Genomic DNA, 16242 nt, shown 5'->3' on the forward strand with positions numbered 1-16242 from the left:
GAGAGCCCCTTGGACTGCAAGGAGATCCAACCAGTCCATTCTGAAGGTGATCAACCCTGGGATTTCTTTGGAAGGAATGATGCTGAAGCTGAAACTCCAGTACTTTGGCCACCTCATGCAAAGAGTTGACTCATTGGAAAAGACCCTGATGCTGGGAGGGATTGGGGGCAGGAGGAGAAGGGGACGACAGAGGATGAGATGGCTGGATGGCATCACCGACTCGATGGATGTGAGTCTGAGTGAACTCTGGGAGTTGGTGATGGACAGGAAGGCCTGGCGTGCTGCGATTCATGGGGTCGCAAAGACTCAGACACGACTGAGCGACTGATCTGATCTGATAGTTGAAAAGTGTTTTAACTTTTTAAACAATTTGGCATTTTATGCAGATGCACATTCTTCATTTTATTGGAAATGCTGCTGAAATGCCGTAAATCCACCTTTGTCCTTTTGTGTCTGTTCTCTACATCTGTTCACATCTGATTTATTCAGGGTTCAGAATGCCCTAGTTACCAAATAGTAGTTCTTGTTCACTTTGCATGCAATTCAACAATCAAATCATTTTGAATTCTCTAAAGAGGAGGAACTTGCTTCTATATTTGAACTCACTCACATTCAGAGGGAATAAGTTTTAATATTTCAACATCTATACAAAATGCTTTACAATGACTTTTAAGGCACTAATTCTCTTATGAACACTGAGTGAAGTCACAAAGGGCTGACGAGGGTAAAGAATTTCTCCAAGGTCACATGGTCTGGTAATTGCAAAGAACAAGGCTGGCTATCTTTTCCTATCCATCTGCCTCATGCGTGTACCAAACAGTAGTCAATGGCTTTGAACTGATGGGGCTCTCAGAGCTTCTAGTGGTTGGCAGGAAAAGGATTTATGTGCAAACAAACAAAAAATCACTAAGTTCAAGCACCAATAAAGGTCAGTCTAGAAGATTGCAAAGCATGTCTAGTAGACTGCAAAGCATGTCAGGCCCCTGCTTAAGCTCCCCTAGTGGATCCATTACACTCAGGCTAAAAATCCAAATTCCTTACCTGGCCCTCCAAGTTTTACATGATCTGGTTCCCATCCTCCTTTCTAATTTCCTTGCATGTGGCTTTTCTGCTTGTGTGTTTCATTCGAGTTTCACTTTCTCTTCTCTGAACAGACCAAGCTCATTCTTATTATAAGGTCACTGTATTAAAGGTGGCTTCTGGCCATGAGGTTCCTCCTCTAGCCTTGACACTGCTGTCCAAGGTCAAGTGCCCCTTCCTGAGACAAGATTTTCTTAATAAAATAGCTCCTCCTCTGGTCATTTTCTAGTATATCTCTAATTTCCTTTTATTATTCTAATATCCTTAGTGATCAAGTAGAGCATTTATCACTATTGATATCATCTTATTACTTGTCTTCTCCCCCACCAGATTGTAGCTCAAAAAGAAAAAGAAGTTTTGTTTAATTGTTTTTATCATCAGTGCCTAAAACTGTTGCTGAAGTTGTCATTTAGTTGTTAAGTCATGTCCAACTCTTTTGGGACCCTATGGATGATAGCCTACCAGGCTCTTCCACCCATGAGATTTCCTAGGCAAGAATACTGGTGTGAGTTGCTGTTTCCTTCTCCAGGGTATTTTCTCTGGCCCAAGGATTGAACTAGCACCTCCTGCATTGGCGGGCAAATTCTTTACCACTGAGCTACCTGGTAAGCAGCAAGGGTGTGGTTGCGTAGTTTCATTAAAATGGTTCTCCTTTTACATTTGTTTGGCATTGAGTAATACCAAAAAGAGATATTTGCTGAAATATAAACGGGCTTTTAATAAATGTGTGTGAATGAATGACTGAATGAAGGGAAGCATAAATTTGGATATGGCTTTTGACATAGTCAAATCAATAATGTTAGTAGCTGGGAGAACATGAACAAATCATTACTTGTCTAAATCTTTTTTCAATCACCTGTAAAATGGGCTAATATTAACCACATTGACATGCAGATCAAACTTTATAATGTACATGTAAGAGCTTTGTAAAATATAAGATGCTGCACAGGCATTAATATTATCGCCAGATATATCTTTGGTACCATGTGGGTTTCCCAAAGGGAAAGTGTTGATTAGCAATTATTGCCAAAAATTTTATCCTTTCCAAATGATGTATTTGCCTGTTCCTTGTAAAACCATTTGTGGTTAATTTGTTGGTCTTTGATCTAATCAGGCTGCAGATGTTCAGAAATGCCATCTTTTTGTGCATTGAGGCTCAGTCACTGGGGTTTGTAAAAGTAATGGGCTGTGCCCAATTTTTCCCCAATGTCTTCAACTCTCAGGGACAATGAAGGGAAAAATCTATCTTTTGCCTAACAAGGAGAAACTGAGAAGAAAATTTAACTTTTTGTTTTCACAGTCAAAAAAAAAGGGGGGGCGGAATATGGGGGGAGAAATCCCAGAACTAAATTTTCTAAATTAAAATATTCAATTAGATTTTGCCATCTCCCTAGAGTGAAATATTCTTAGTTGAACATTTGAGTAGCATGTGAAGAGATGAGTTATGACATATTGAGGTTGAGGTCAGGTAATGGAATTGCGATGTAATGAGATGACATGCCATATATTTCCTCTTGATTTCAGTCATGTTTGGTGGAAAATGGTGGCAAGGCCATATTTTTTAGCCAGTAATTATTCAGGTATGAATCAGTTTGATCTCAGACAGAATTGTGGTTGCCCTGAGCTGCGGAAGTCAATTAGACATGTGATCAAGGACACACGAACCTGTCTTGTCTTGAAATCTATATTGGACATTGATTCTCAAAGTCTCTTCTGAAGGACCATGTGAATCACTATTACCTTACCCTGCCTGTAAAAATCAAAATTCCCAAGCTTCACCTCAGACTTACTGATTTAAGGACGAGAATGGGCCCTAGAAGTCTGCATTTCAAACAAATGCCTTTGGGTAATTCTCACACAAACCTAGATGGTCCTTGAGGACATCACTGCACGATTGTGAATGTTTCCCAAATAATTAAATTTGTTCTTAAGAAATCACAAAATGAGATTCAGGGACTGTAGGTTTGAGAGATCATAGACCTCTAATCTCATTGTAGGGAGATTTTTATTTCAGAATTACTAATTTGTAAGCTACCTGATGAATCTAACACTCGGACTCATTATTTATATTAAAATTATAGTTAATTTGCAATGTCGTGTTAGTTTCAGGTGTATAGCAAAGCAATTCAGTTATATACACAATTGTTTGTTGTTGTTTAGTTGCTAAGTTGCGTCCGACTCTTTGGAACCACATCGACTGTGGCCCGCCAGGCTCCTCTGTCCATGGCGAGAACACTGGAGTGGGTTTGCCATTTCCTTCTCCAGGGTATCTTTCTAACCCAGGAATGGAACCCGGTTCTCCTGCACTGGGAGGTGGATTCTTTACCAGTGAGTCCCCAGGGAAGTCCATATGTGTTTATACACATATATATAAATAAATAATATAAATTTTATATAAATAAATAATATACAAATTATATTTAAATGAACAAATAAACATATAGCATTCATATTTATAAATATATATAAACATATAGGCATTTGCATTTGTAAATACATATATATATTCCGAAAGACTCATTCTTTAAGGATCCCGGAAAATGAAGTTAAGGGCGCTGGGATGATGGAGTTCTGTTGGAGGAAGCATGTTTTCCCTTGATAAGCTCTGGGTCTGCTTTTGATGGCTGAACCCAGTGGGAACAATGATGGAGGGAACAGGCTGAATACAGAGAAACATGTGGGGGAGAGCCCAGCTCCTTAGTCTATAGGGATCACGGGGGACAGGAAATAGGGTTTAGAGAAGTGGTCCAGAGCCTCTTCACCAGGAATCCAAGGTAGGCCCTCTGATGCTCACCTCCAACACTCAGGAAGCACAGCATGAATGGCTCTGGAGCTCATTGCCAGGAATCAAATCCCAGCTCTACCCTCTACACCTATTTTCTGTGTGACCTTGGGTGTGACCTTGCCCCAGTTCTCTTTGCCTCAGGGCATCACTTGTCACATGGAGTAAACAACAGGATCTACTTTGTACAATTATCATAGTGATTGAGTTCATAAAGACAAAGTGATTTAAAAAGTACCTTGCATTTAGTCAACTTTCAATAGAGATGAGAGCTCCCCTGGTGGCTTAGTGGTAAAGAATCAACTTGCCAGTGCAGGCAACACAGGTTCGATCTCTGGGTTGGAAAGATCCCCTGGAGAAGGAAAAGGCAACCCACTCCAGTATTTTTGCCTGGGAAATCCCATGGACAGAGGAGCCTGGTGGGCTACAGTGCGTGGAGTTGCAAAGTGGGACACAACTTAGCGGCTAAGCGATAACAACAGATGAATAGTTGATACTCTACTGTTAGGATTAAGAAACTAAAAAAAAAACAACAGTTTCTAAAACAGGGAACTGGAGCTATTACATTTGCACACAAAGCACTGGTTTTCCAATGGTGTAGGTGTAAGATTTTTCTCTCTTCTTCTATGCAGAAGCTATGAGAGTTAGAGCTGTTACCAACCTCTGTCCTTGATCCTCAGGCCAAGATAAGTTTCCAAGAATAATTACTTTCTTTCATCCTGCAAGCACAAAGACAGGGGATTAGAGCTAATTTGTCTATTTATTTATCTTGGCTGAGGGAATGGAAGGGAAAATAAAATGGCGCTATTAAACTCTCACTAGATAACCTAGATTACCCTGTACGCCTCTGTCCAGAATTGTTTGCCTCAGATAGAACACTTTGCTGTTTTCTAATGCAAATTAAATACACTTATTTATTTTCATGACTACGCTTATTCCTTACAGAATATGAGTCCCCAAAGACATCATTTTGTTCTCTTCCCCTTCTCCCTACCTGCCACCTCCTTTTCATCACCGCTGTCCTTTCCCCCCAGTCCCTCCTCCACCCGCTTCCCAGCACTTTGTACATGGTGAAACCAAGATCCATCCTAAGATGGTAGGTTACTTCTTTAAGTGGTAAACTGGGATTTGATCTCATGTTTGTATGATGCCAAAGCCCATGCTTTTAACCCACAAGGACATATAGATTTCTTTTTAAATGAGAGAAAGAATTACATGGGGCAGGATTGAGCAACTGGGACTGAGGTGACAGATATATAAAGTCAGAACCATTGAAGATGCATTTGTAAGAATTCCAACCAAAGCATCATGTCCAAGCTGCGTCATTGCAGACCTACCACAAACAACTCAAGTATTACTGGGTACTCTGTTTGTCTACAGAAGTGCAGGTTATGTGCATATTCAGATGTTCCTCTACTATTGACTTTATCATGCTTACGTGTGTGCTAAGTTGCTTCAGTTGTGTCCAACTCTTCACGACCCCATGGACTATAATCTGCTAGGCTCCTCTATCCATGGGATTTTTCAGGCAAGAATACTGGTGGGGTACCATACCCTCCTCCAGGGGATCTTTCCGACTCAGGGATAGAACCTGAATCTCTTATGTCTCCTGCACTGGCAAGTGGATACTTCACCAATGAGCCACTGACAAAAGAGCCACTAGAATTTTGATTTTATAGCCAGTGACTTAGAACTATGTTTCTGAAGCTATTTTGATGGAATAATTATATTTATACAGTAGTTAAGACTGGATGTGGTCAGGACTTCCCTGGTGGCTCAGTGGTAAAAAAAAAAAAAAAAAAAAAAATCTTCCTGCCAATGCAGGAGACACAGGTTTGAGCCCTGATCTAGGGAGATCCCCCATGCCTCAGCGCAACTAACCCTGTGCACCACACCTACTGAGCCTGTGCTTTAGAGGGTGGGAACCACAACTCCTGAGCCTGTGTGCCACAAGTACTAAAGCCAGGGCTTGCTAGAGCCCGTGCTCCACAAGAGGCGCCAGCACGATGAAAAGTCCACGCACTGCAACTGGGGAGTAGCCACCACTCAGCGCAACGGGAGAAAAGCCCACTCAGCAATGAAGATACAGCACAATGAAAAATAAAATTATTTTAAAAAGTAAATCATCAGTGTTCATGCATCTTAAAAAAAAAAAAAAGACTGGATATGAGTTAGTACAGAGCAGGGAATGTCAATCTTTGTTATTTTCTGGTAAGAAACCCCCAACACTTCAGTGGCTTACGTGCATTCAATATTCCACATCAGTCCAGATTGTTAAAAGTTCAGCAATTTTTCCTTTACCTGCAAAGTCTCTCACTCAATGACAGACTTGCTCCCTTGCCTGTTCCCTGAGATTAAAGGTACTTCTAGTCCTAACTCATATATGAAGGGTTTATCCTGAGATTCAGTCTCTCCTAAATTTCTTTATGTCCAAAGTTCCCCAAGGAGCTCAGAAATATACACAATTTTGTAATTTAATTGAAATCTTTTCTTCATTACAGTAAGAATTATGGTCATTTATAGCTGCCTCCATCTTAAGAAGAAGAACTTTGAAGAAATATTTTTGAAATTACTTTATCTTTTTTTAAAAATAACTTTTTCTTAGTATGAAAACAATAGTCATTCCAAATATTTCAGAAAATCCAGAAAATTGAAAAATACTTCATCAATGTGCATTTTCATCATTTTGTAAGACTTCCCTAATCCTTTCTGAGTTGCTTCAATTTAAAAGTATTTGGTGTCCAAGTGGAAAGAATTTTGCTTTCTCTTCCAATCCTCCATGCAAACTTCAGGCTTCCAAATTCTCATTTGTTTCTTTTCTGCTTGTTCTCCACTCTCCTTTCACATGCATCTTCTATAATATGGAAGATCAAATGCATTGCCTTTATGTTTCGCAGTGAAATTCACCCTGTACTGTGTCTTCCTTCAAAAAGAATGCCCTTGATGGTACACAGAAAATAAAGAGAAAATCATGACCTCCAACTACTAGGGCTTTCATGATGAGATAGTACTGATAGTTGGGGGCAGACCGATCCATTTATTTCCCTTATTATAAGTATTCAGTGACAAAGCTACAGAAAAATAAGGAAGCATAGCATCATAGGCGTGTTAAGTTGCTTCAGTCATGTCCAACTCTTTGCGACCATGTGGACTGTAGCCTGCCAGGCTCCTCTGTCCATGGGATTCTCCAGGCAAGAGTACTGGAGTGGGTTGCCATTTCCTTTTCCAGGGGATCTTAGCTACCCAGGGATTGAATCTGTGTCTCTTACATCTCCCACATTGCAGGCGGGTTCCCACCTGTGAAGAAGTCTACCTCGTAGGAGGGCTGTGGAAATACTCAGGTTTATGGAAAGGATCCTCTGAGAGATACAATGAAACTTAGTGATCCTTTCTTGCCATGGAGGAAACAAATGAGTCCCAAGCTACACATTACTGGGCAAAAGGTCTCTCCTATAACATACAGCATGAGAAAGGCAATGAAAGATTAACATGACCGCTGCTGTCAGATAAATTCCTGTATGTGGTAACATATGGCTCTGATCCTCTTCTTCAGTCATTATCAGTGACTAGGTTTTGTCTTAGTCGAATACTTATTTTTGGAGGAGGGGATCATCAGGGTAATTTCACATGACAGCTCTATCTTGTGAAATAGGCTGAAATGGAGTTTCTTTAGTGCCCAAAGCCTGGCTTCTTATTTGTGTTGTTACAGGTGACACGATGGTGCCTGATGTTTTGCACCAGGTGTTCGGGTTATGCTTGGGAGCCTAGAACTATTTCTTGTGCACAAAATGTTACTTGTGCTTTACGTATTTATCTGATGAGGTTCAATCAGTCTTAAAATGCTCTTTTCTCCTGTATGAAAATAAACTGTAATCTGAGTCATAGAAATAGTTGGGATAAAGTCTTAAGACAGATAGTAATAATAATTGTGTGTATTCACATTTTATGAGCATTTTTATATTCGTTATACAAGCTGACAAGTGCATCACCTCTATGAGGAAGATGCTTATAATTTTGTTTTTTTATGGGTGAAGACATTTGAGTGCATGGAAAGTAAGATACAAAAAAAAGAAGTGACTTGCCGAAGACCACAGGAAAATTGATGATAGAATTGGGTCAGTAGTGAGTAACTTCTTAATCTGTTTTGAACATATCACTGAGTAAGATCAGGTTAGTATAAGAAGGCATTAGTTTTCACTTCTAAATGCAGGGATAAAACTGATGAAATTACTATAATAGCATCATTTCGGCTTCATTTTTAAACGATGGTCGGAAACAGGTTTCTGACTTCCTTTTTCCTCCTCTGCATCACTTAGCTTTTATTCTCTTATCACGAGGTTACTCACAGCCAACTAGCCAAATGAAAAGTATGGCTTGATTAAGAATCTCTTTTGTCAGTAATTTGTGCCTAATGTTTTTAGCTCTCCCATGGGCTGTTGTAGAAAATGGTAAATCTGGTTTAAATGAAACCTGATCCTGTTAATGGTTTAATAGCAGCTGCCACAGGGTTATGGCATTTTTCAACAGATGCTTCTGCTTCATTTTAAACATAAACCAAGTCTTGGAATACTTACACAAATCATATAAAATATCCCTACACACTTTTGGTTAAATATATTGTTATAAAATAGTCTTAGAGAAGTCCCTATCTTTGCCCATTTATAAATAAAATAAAATAGAGAATAAAAAAAATAGGCTATAGTCTATTTAAAAAAAATAGATGATTCATGTCTTCAGTTCAGTTCAGTTCAGTCGCTCAGTCATGTCCGACTCTTTGCGACCCCATGCACTGCAGCACGCCAGGCTTCCCTGTCCATCACCATCTCCTGGAGTTTACTCAAACTCATGTCCATAGAGTCAGTGATGCCATCCAGCCATCTCACCCTCTGTCTTACACTTGCCTAAAAATTTTTTTAAAGGCTGAAGAATGGGCTCCATCTCTTGTCCGGGGACATGAGTGGTGGCTTGGTTGATCCAATGGTTCTGTCCATCTTTAGGCCTAACACTATTTATTTAGCACTGACAAATTGCTTACACAATGATGTGCATTCTAGTGTCAACTGAAATTCATAGTAGTCACAAAATTAAATGGGACACTATTTTTCTTTGAAAAGGTAGACCTTGTAATAGTACTTCAAGCTATCATTCTGCATAGGATTAGTTTCTCTGGCATATGATTGTTTAACCATTTTCTTTTTTTTTTAAAGCATTTCTTCTGGTCAAAGCACTTGTGCTGGATACACCAATGATACAAAGATAATGTCAGGCAAAAAAAAAAAAAAAACAACAACAACAAAAACAATGACTGGTTCCAAACCGGGAAAGGAGTACGTCAAGGCTGTATATTGTCACACTGCTTATTTCACTTACATGCAGAGTACATCATGCAGAATGCTGCGCTGGAATCAAGATTGCCAGGAGAAATATCAATAACCTCAGATATGCAAATGACACCACTATTATGGCAGAAAGCAAAGAGGAACTGAAGAGCCTTTTGATGGAAGTGAAAGAGGAGAGTGAAAAAGCTGGGTTAAATCTCAACATTAAAAAAGCTAAGATTATGGCATCTGGTTCCATCACTTCATGGCAAATAGATGGGGAAACAATGGAAACAGTGACAGACTTGAGTTTCTTGGGCTCCAAAATCACTGCAGATGGTGACTGCAGCCATGAAGTTAAAAGACGCTTGCTCCTTGAAAGAAAAGCTATGACCAACCTAGACAGCATATTAAAAAGCAGAGACATTACTTTGCCAACAAAGGTCTGTCTAGTCAAAGCTATGGTTTTTCCAACAGTCATGTATGGATGTGAGAGTTGGACCATAACTCTTCAGCTGAGGGCTGAAGAATTGATGCTTTTGAACTGTGATGTTGGAGAAGACTCTCGAGAGTCCCTTGGACTGCAAGGAGATCAAACCAGTCAATCTTAAAGGAAATCAGTCCTGGATATTCATTGGAAGGAGTGATGCTGAAGCTGAAACTCCAATACTTTGACCACCTGGTCCAAAGAACTGACTCATTTGAAAAGATCTTGATGCTGGGAAAGACTGAAGTTAGGAGAAGGGGACGACAGAGAATGGGATGGTTGGATGGCATCACTGACTAGATGGACATGAGTTTGAGCAAGTCCAGAAGTTGATGGACAGGGAAGCCTGGTGTGCTGCAGTTCATGAGTTTGCAAACAGTCAGACGTGACTGAGAAACTGAATTGACAAAAGACAGAAATAGTTAAACAGAAGAGATACCAGCTCAAGCAAAAAGAACTGAAAGCACATTGTACCTCTTTAGTTAGCATATTACAGGTTTGAGTCCTAAGACTCATACGAGGCAGAATCTAGAACTGGCAGGGTAGAGTCTGTCTTGTTTTTTGGGTCTTATTTTCATGATGGTACCTTGGCCTATAACCATTATTTATGTAAGTGCATCAGTGCTGTGTTTTTAAGGATGAACAATAACAGTACAAATCAACTCTGTCATGGTCGTACTCAGTCAATGAGTTGTGTCCAACTCTTTGTGACCCCAAGGACTGTAGCCTGCTACATTACTCTGTCCATGGGATTCCCCAGGCAAGAATACTGGAGTGGGTTGCCATTTTCTTTTCCAGAGACAAAGCAGTTCTTAACTCTAAATGATCTGTAGGCATCACTGACTGTGATATGTTTCTAAATACCAGTATTCCAATCTTCCCTTGTCCTCATATCTGTCCTAGGTACTCCCGCCTAAGAAGGATGTGAAACTTGGCATGGCTTTCTTGTTTGAACTCTTTATCCTTCATGGGAAATATACTTATGTCCACCAGGTTGTGGGCTGGGCAACCTTCCCTTTGTATGATAGCAGCATGGATGTGGTGGAAGGAAAATTCAAGTGTCCGCTTCTCCGAGGACATTATGATCAGAAAGTCGACAGCTTCAGGAAAACTGAAGATCTGATTTGCTTGGACTTGGACCACTGGCTGTGCAATCTCTATTTTCAGGTTTGTAATGGGATTTTGTTAGTGGAAAAAAGAATGTAAAGAATTTCTAAAGCTGCTTTTCTCTAGCCTTTAGCTACTGAAGATTCCAATAAGTATCAATATCAAAAACCTATAATAGGGGTTATCTCAATATTAATTTCTCATTGTTGTGCTCAGTTGCTCAGTCACGTCCAACTCTTTTGTGACCACATGGACTGTAGCCCACCAGGCTCCTCTGTCTGTGGGATTTCCCAGGCAAGAATACTGGAGTGAGTTGCCATTTCCTACTCCATGGGACCTTCCCAATCCAGGGATTGAACTCATGTTTCTTGCATCTTCTGCACTGGCAGGCAGACACTTTACCACTACCAATTTCTCATAATGCAGATTAAATTGATGTCTACAAATAAGGGGCAAAATTCTAGAGTGAGTAGAAATCTTAAGGATAACTTAATCCAAACTTCTGTCTTATGAATCAGGACAGTTATCTAAGTCCCTGATTTCTCAGTTTGCAGTCTGTTGTTGCTGGAGCAGACTGGTCTCAGCAATGTTGGGCAGGGGTTGTATTTCTTTTTAGAGAGCTCTTATTGAGCTTCTGTTGTGTGTTGGGCATCGCTTGTTTCAGAGATATAAAACAGATAAGACGTGGTCTCTGCCTTTGGGATGCTTGACATTTATTTGATGAGACTGACAATAGATAGCCCACATTTCTACAGGATGAAAGTGGCCATTAGAAATACACATATACCATATACCATGGCTTCAATGTATGCTGCCTTGTTTATGTCAAAAATTAAAAAAAAAAAAAAGCAACTTGGGTACACACCACTAATTTGTATAGGTTTGGCATTCTATTTTTTAACCCAGTCTTTTAGCAGAACAGCTGTTGCATAAATTCATTTTAGGCCAACACCATGGAGGATCCAAAAAAGAAAATAGTAGCATACTTGAAATGTAAGGCGTTCCAACACATTTTGGTCTATTTATTTTCCTCCTGTATGTCCACATTTGTTCTTCCTCTTTATGTTGTTTTTCCGGAGTGCTTATATAATGAAATGCTATGAGTTTTCTTCCTTACCATTGGTTTTTTTTCAGTCTACCTACCTATTTACCTACCTGAGGTAAATAGTAAACATGGACATGTTCAAGAAACATGTGTAGTTTTGACCTAAAAATCATCAGCTACATATCCTTCTTATGTGATGATTTTCTTGTTTTCTATTTAAGTTTAATTGACATTTTTTTCCCTTTTAGCTAATTCAGTTACAATGTTTTGTCAAAATATATTTTTGTTGCTCTCTGGTTATACTGTTAAGAAAACCACTCTTAGATGAATATGTGCCCTTTTAATTATCCTGGAAATAGTGGCATCTTAAAAATAAATCTGTTTTCCCAGGTGGCTCAGCAGTAAGGAATCTGCCTGCTAATGCAGGAGATGCAAGAGATGCAGGTTCAATTCCTGAATTGGGAAGATCCCTTGAAGAAGGAAATAGTCCACTCTAGTATTGGATTCTAGTCCTGTTCCCAGTTATCTTGATTTGTTTTGAAGTGAAGCTCAGGATCAGAAGTTTTTAAAAGTTTCTAAGGATTAGGAACATGGATATAAATAAGTGTGAAAAGGAAGATCATAAATGAATCCAAAGGAGTTATTGAAAAACCACCCAAAATTTTTTTGAAGAAAACCCTCAATAAAACTATTTATCGAATTGGTGACCTGAATACTATCATAGAGATCAAAATGAAAATGAATATATAGCTGTAAAAGAAAATAAATTTTGGTATACGTTTATTAGATAATGTAAAAGGCATTTATAATTTGTCATTAAAATTATCATTGTTACCTAACACTCAGTGTTCTATAAATTATGGCATGGACTTTGTTTCATGAAAGATAATTTAGTTAGCACAGATATTGATAATAAAGAGATACACATTTTATATTTGAGATAAAATCAAAAAGTGATGTTTAAATTTTACAAGGTCAGAAAAAATGATTATTTGGTAAACAGCATTAGAATAACTTGATTTCAGTAAAACCTACTTTATTTGAACACACTGATAACTTTTTTTCTCCTATTAAAAAAAAACTCTTAGTGAAAAAAGTAACAAACCTACTTTATTTGAACACACTGATAACTTTTTTTCTCCTATTAAAAAAAAACTCTTAGTGAAAAAAGTAACATTATTATTTATCTTTAGAGCTCTCTGGCCATTATTCATTATAAATGGACATAATTGTCCACTAGCTTCCTTATTTGATAGACAATAACAGAAATTTTCTTCCTGTGTATTTTTCATGGGGGGTTGGTGGGCGGAAGTGAGTCTTACTAATGAGAATAGTAGTTATTCAAGTAGCATGCTTTTCTGACCGTAAGGCAGAATAAGTATGAATGTAGATGATTCTCTTTCATGGGGATGAAGACAAAAAATTTCTTATCTCGAAACCCTATTTTCCTCTATGTGAAATTCTAAAATATATGACTTTTTCTAATATGAATTTTCTCAAATGCAAACATTTCTGAACAAGAAAATTTTGAGTAGCTTTTTAGAGTTACTCAGGAAGAGGATAACCTGGGTTTGGGAAGAGAAAAGAGATAGATATTGGAGCAGAAAAATGGTTTTGCAATGCAGACTTAGAAGAGATGAAAGGAAACAAGCAAAGTCAGATAGATCCTAATCATTTCCCTCTGTTGTCTCTTCACTAAGAAAACTGCTGCAGTCAGAGGGGTTGCAGGCCAGGCTGTGGGGCTCAGCCATGACCTCATGCATTACTCACATGGCTAATGACCCTGAGCTTTAAGGAGCAGACTGGGAGCTGTTCTGATTTAGCTCCCAGAGCATGTGTGAAAGAATGTAAAAGGGACAATTATGCAAGCAAGACAGCCTTTCACTTTTTCCTAGAAAAGCTTTTCTATCAAGTCCTCTCTTTTCTGAAAACTTCATTTCCTGTGTCAGTGATTATTTCCACCAGCATTTTTATTATTAAAATTTTAAACACAGAGAAGAGTTGAAAAAATTGCATACTGATTCTACAATATGTTCATTTAATTTTAAGCTTAAAATATTGTTTCTTGAAGCTAGTAAATACTTGCTATTAAATGAGTATTTGCTAATTTTATTCCAGCATGATGATTAGACTATTATTTGAAATAAGAAATTGAAAAATAAGAACAAAGAAACTAACATATAGAGCAGGGACATTTTATGTAAACCTGTTATTACAAAAACTGCATTTTTATAGTGCAACAAAACCAAAAAAAATGTAAGTTTTAGAAAAATTGGATTCATCATTGACCTTTTGGATTTTGCGTATTATGTTGTTCCAGAGAGATAATTGTGTGTGTTGTATTTTCAATAGTTTGGATAACATATCCATCTCTTAATAGGTAATTAAACTTCCTCTACATTTGAATGATCAAAAAAACCACAAAAGGCATATTCAGCTTCCCCCTGAGTTTCCAAATTGTTTAATGGCTGAAGCAGAATCAAGTGTGGATAATACAGAGAAAAAGAGTTGTTCCTCAAGGAGTGATGGGGTGAAATCCTTCTCACACTCATCTCAAGGTTAGTTCACATTTTACTGGCATCCTATTACTAATATTTCAAGTTCTGTTATATTTTATAAAACTGAGACAGAAGTGCTATCAGTGTATTTCTTTCTATACCATGTCATTTAAAGAGAATGTAATCATTGACAAGATTTCATACTGCACAATTATAAATTATGTAATAAAATAGGAAGCATTGAAACACAAGTCTTTCTCCATGATTTGTAGCTCTAAAATATGTTTTTGTTTTTTGAGGAACAATTGTAACTTTTTATTTATTTTTTCTTTTTTTTAAAAATATAAATTTATTTATTTTAATTGGAGGCTAATTACTTTACAATATTGTATTGGTTTTGCCATATATTGACATGAATCCACCACGGGTATGCATGTGTTCCCCATCCTGAACCCCCCCTCCCACCTCCCTCTCTGTACCATCCCTCTGGGTCATCCCAGTGCACCAGCCCTAAGCATCCTGTATCATGCATCAAACCTGGACTGGCGATTCATTTCACATATGATAATATATATGTTTCAATGCAATTCTCCCAAATCATCCCACCCTCGCCCTCTCCCACAGAGTCCAAAAGACTGTTCTATACATCAGTGTCTTTTTTGCTGTCTCACATATAGGGTTATCGTTACCATCTGTCTAAATTCCATATATATGTGTTATTATACTGTATTGGTGTTTTTCTTTCTGGCTTACTTCACTCTGTATAATAGGCTCCAGTTTCATCCACCTCATTAGAACTGATTCAAATGTATTCTTTTTAATGGCTGAGTAATACTCCATTGTGTATATGTACCACCGCTTTCTTATCCATTCATCTGCTGATGGACATCTACGTTGCTTCCATGTCCTGGCTATTATGAACAGTGCTGTGATGAACATTGGGGTACACACGTCTCTTTCAATTCTGGTTTCCTTGGTGTGTATGCCCAGCAGTGGGATTGCTGGGTCATATGGCAGTACTATTTCCAATTTTTTAAGGAATCTCCACACTGTTCTCCATAGTGGCTGTACTAGTTTGCATTCCCACCAACAGTGTAAGAGGGTTCCCTTTTCTTCACATCCTCTCCAGCATTTATTGCTTGTAGACTTATGGATTGCAGCCATTCTGACTGGCGTGAAATGGTACCTCATAGTGGTTTTGATTTGCATTTCTCTGATAATGACTGATGTTGAGCATTTTTTCATGTGTTTATTAGCCATCTGTATGTCTTCTTTGGAGAAATGTCTGTTTAGTTCTTTGGCCCATTTTTTGATTGGGTTGTTTATTTTTCTGGAATTGAGCTGCAGGAGTTGCTTGTATATTTTTGAGATTAATTCTTTGTCAGTTGCTTCATTTGCTATTATTTTCTCCCATTCTGAAGGCTGCCTTTTCACCTTGCTTATAGTTTCCTTTGTTGTGGAGAAGCTTTTAATTTTAATTAGGTCCCATTTGTTTATTTTTGATTTTACTTCCAATATTCTGGGAGGTGGGTCATAGAGGATCCTGCTGTGATTTATGTCAGAGAGTATTTTACCTATGTTCTCCTCTACGAGTTTTATAGTTTCTTGTCTTATGTTTAGATCTTTAATACATTTTGAGTTTATTTTTGTGTATGGTGTTAGAAAGTGTTCTAGTTTCATTGTTTTACAAGTGGTTGACCAGTTTTCCCAGCACCACGTGTTAAAGAGATTATCTTTTCTCCATTGTATATTCTTGCCTCCTTTGTCAAAGATAAGGTGTCCATAAGTGTGTGGATTTATCTCTGGGCTTTCTATTTTGTTCCATTGATCTATATTTCTGTCTTTATGCCAGTACCATACTGTCTTGACTGTGGCTTTGTAGTAGAGCCTGAAGTCAGGCAGGTTGATTCCTCCAGTTCCATTCT

At 38.3% G+C, this 16242-nt stretch overlaps 1 protein-coding gene across 1 annotated transcript in view; it reads left to right on the plus strand.

The window, feature by feature from the left end:
• OFCC1 (orofacial cleft 1 candidate 1) overlaps positions 1–16242 on the plus strand; it is a 241604-nt gene that overhangs the window by 80528 nt on the left and 144834 nt on the right. Inside the window, exons 10-11 of the mRNA XM_024983908.2 lie at positions 10571–10834; positions 14200–14377. Of these exons, the coding sequence (XP_024839676.2) occupies positions 10571–10834; positions 14200–14377 (442 nt within the window). The remainder of the gene's footprint in view (positions 1–10570; positions 10835–14199; positions 14378–16242) is intronic.

Source organism: Bos taurus, chromosome 23, assembly GCF_002263795.3.
Source record: "Bos taurus isolate L1 Dominette 01449 registration number 42190680 breed Hereford chromosome 23, ARS-UCD2.0, whole genome shotgun sequence".
Classification (NCBI taxonomy): domain Eukaryota; kingdom Metazoa; phylum Chordata; class Mammalia; order Artiodactyla; family Bovidae; genus Bos; species Bos taurus.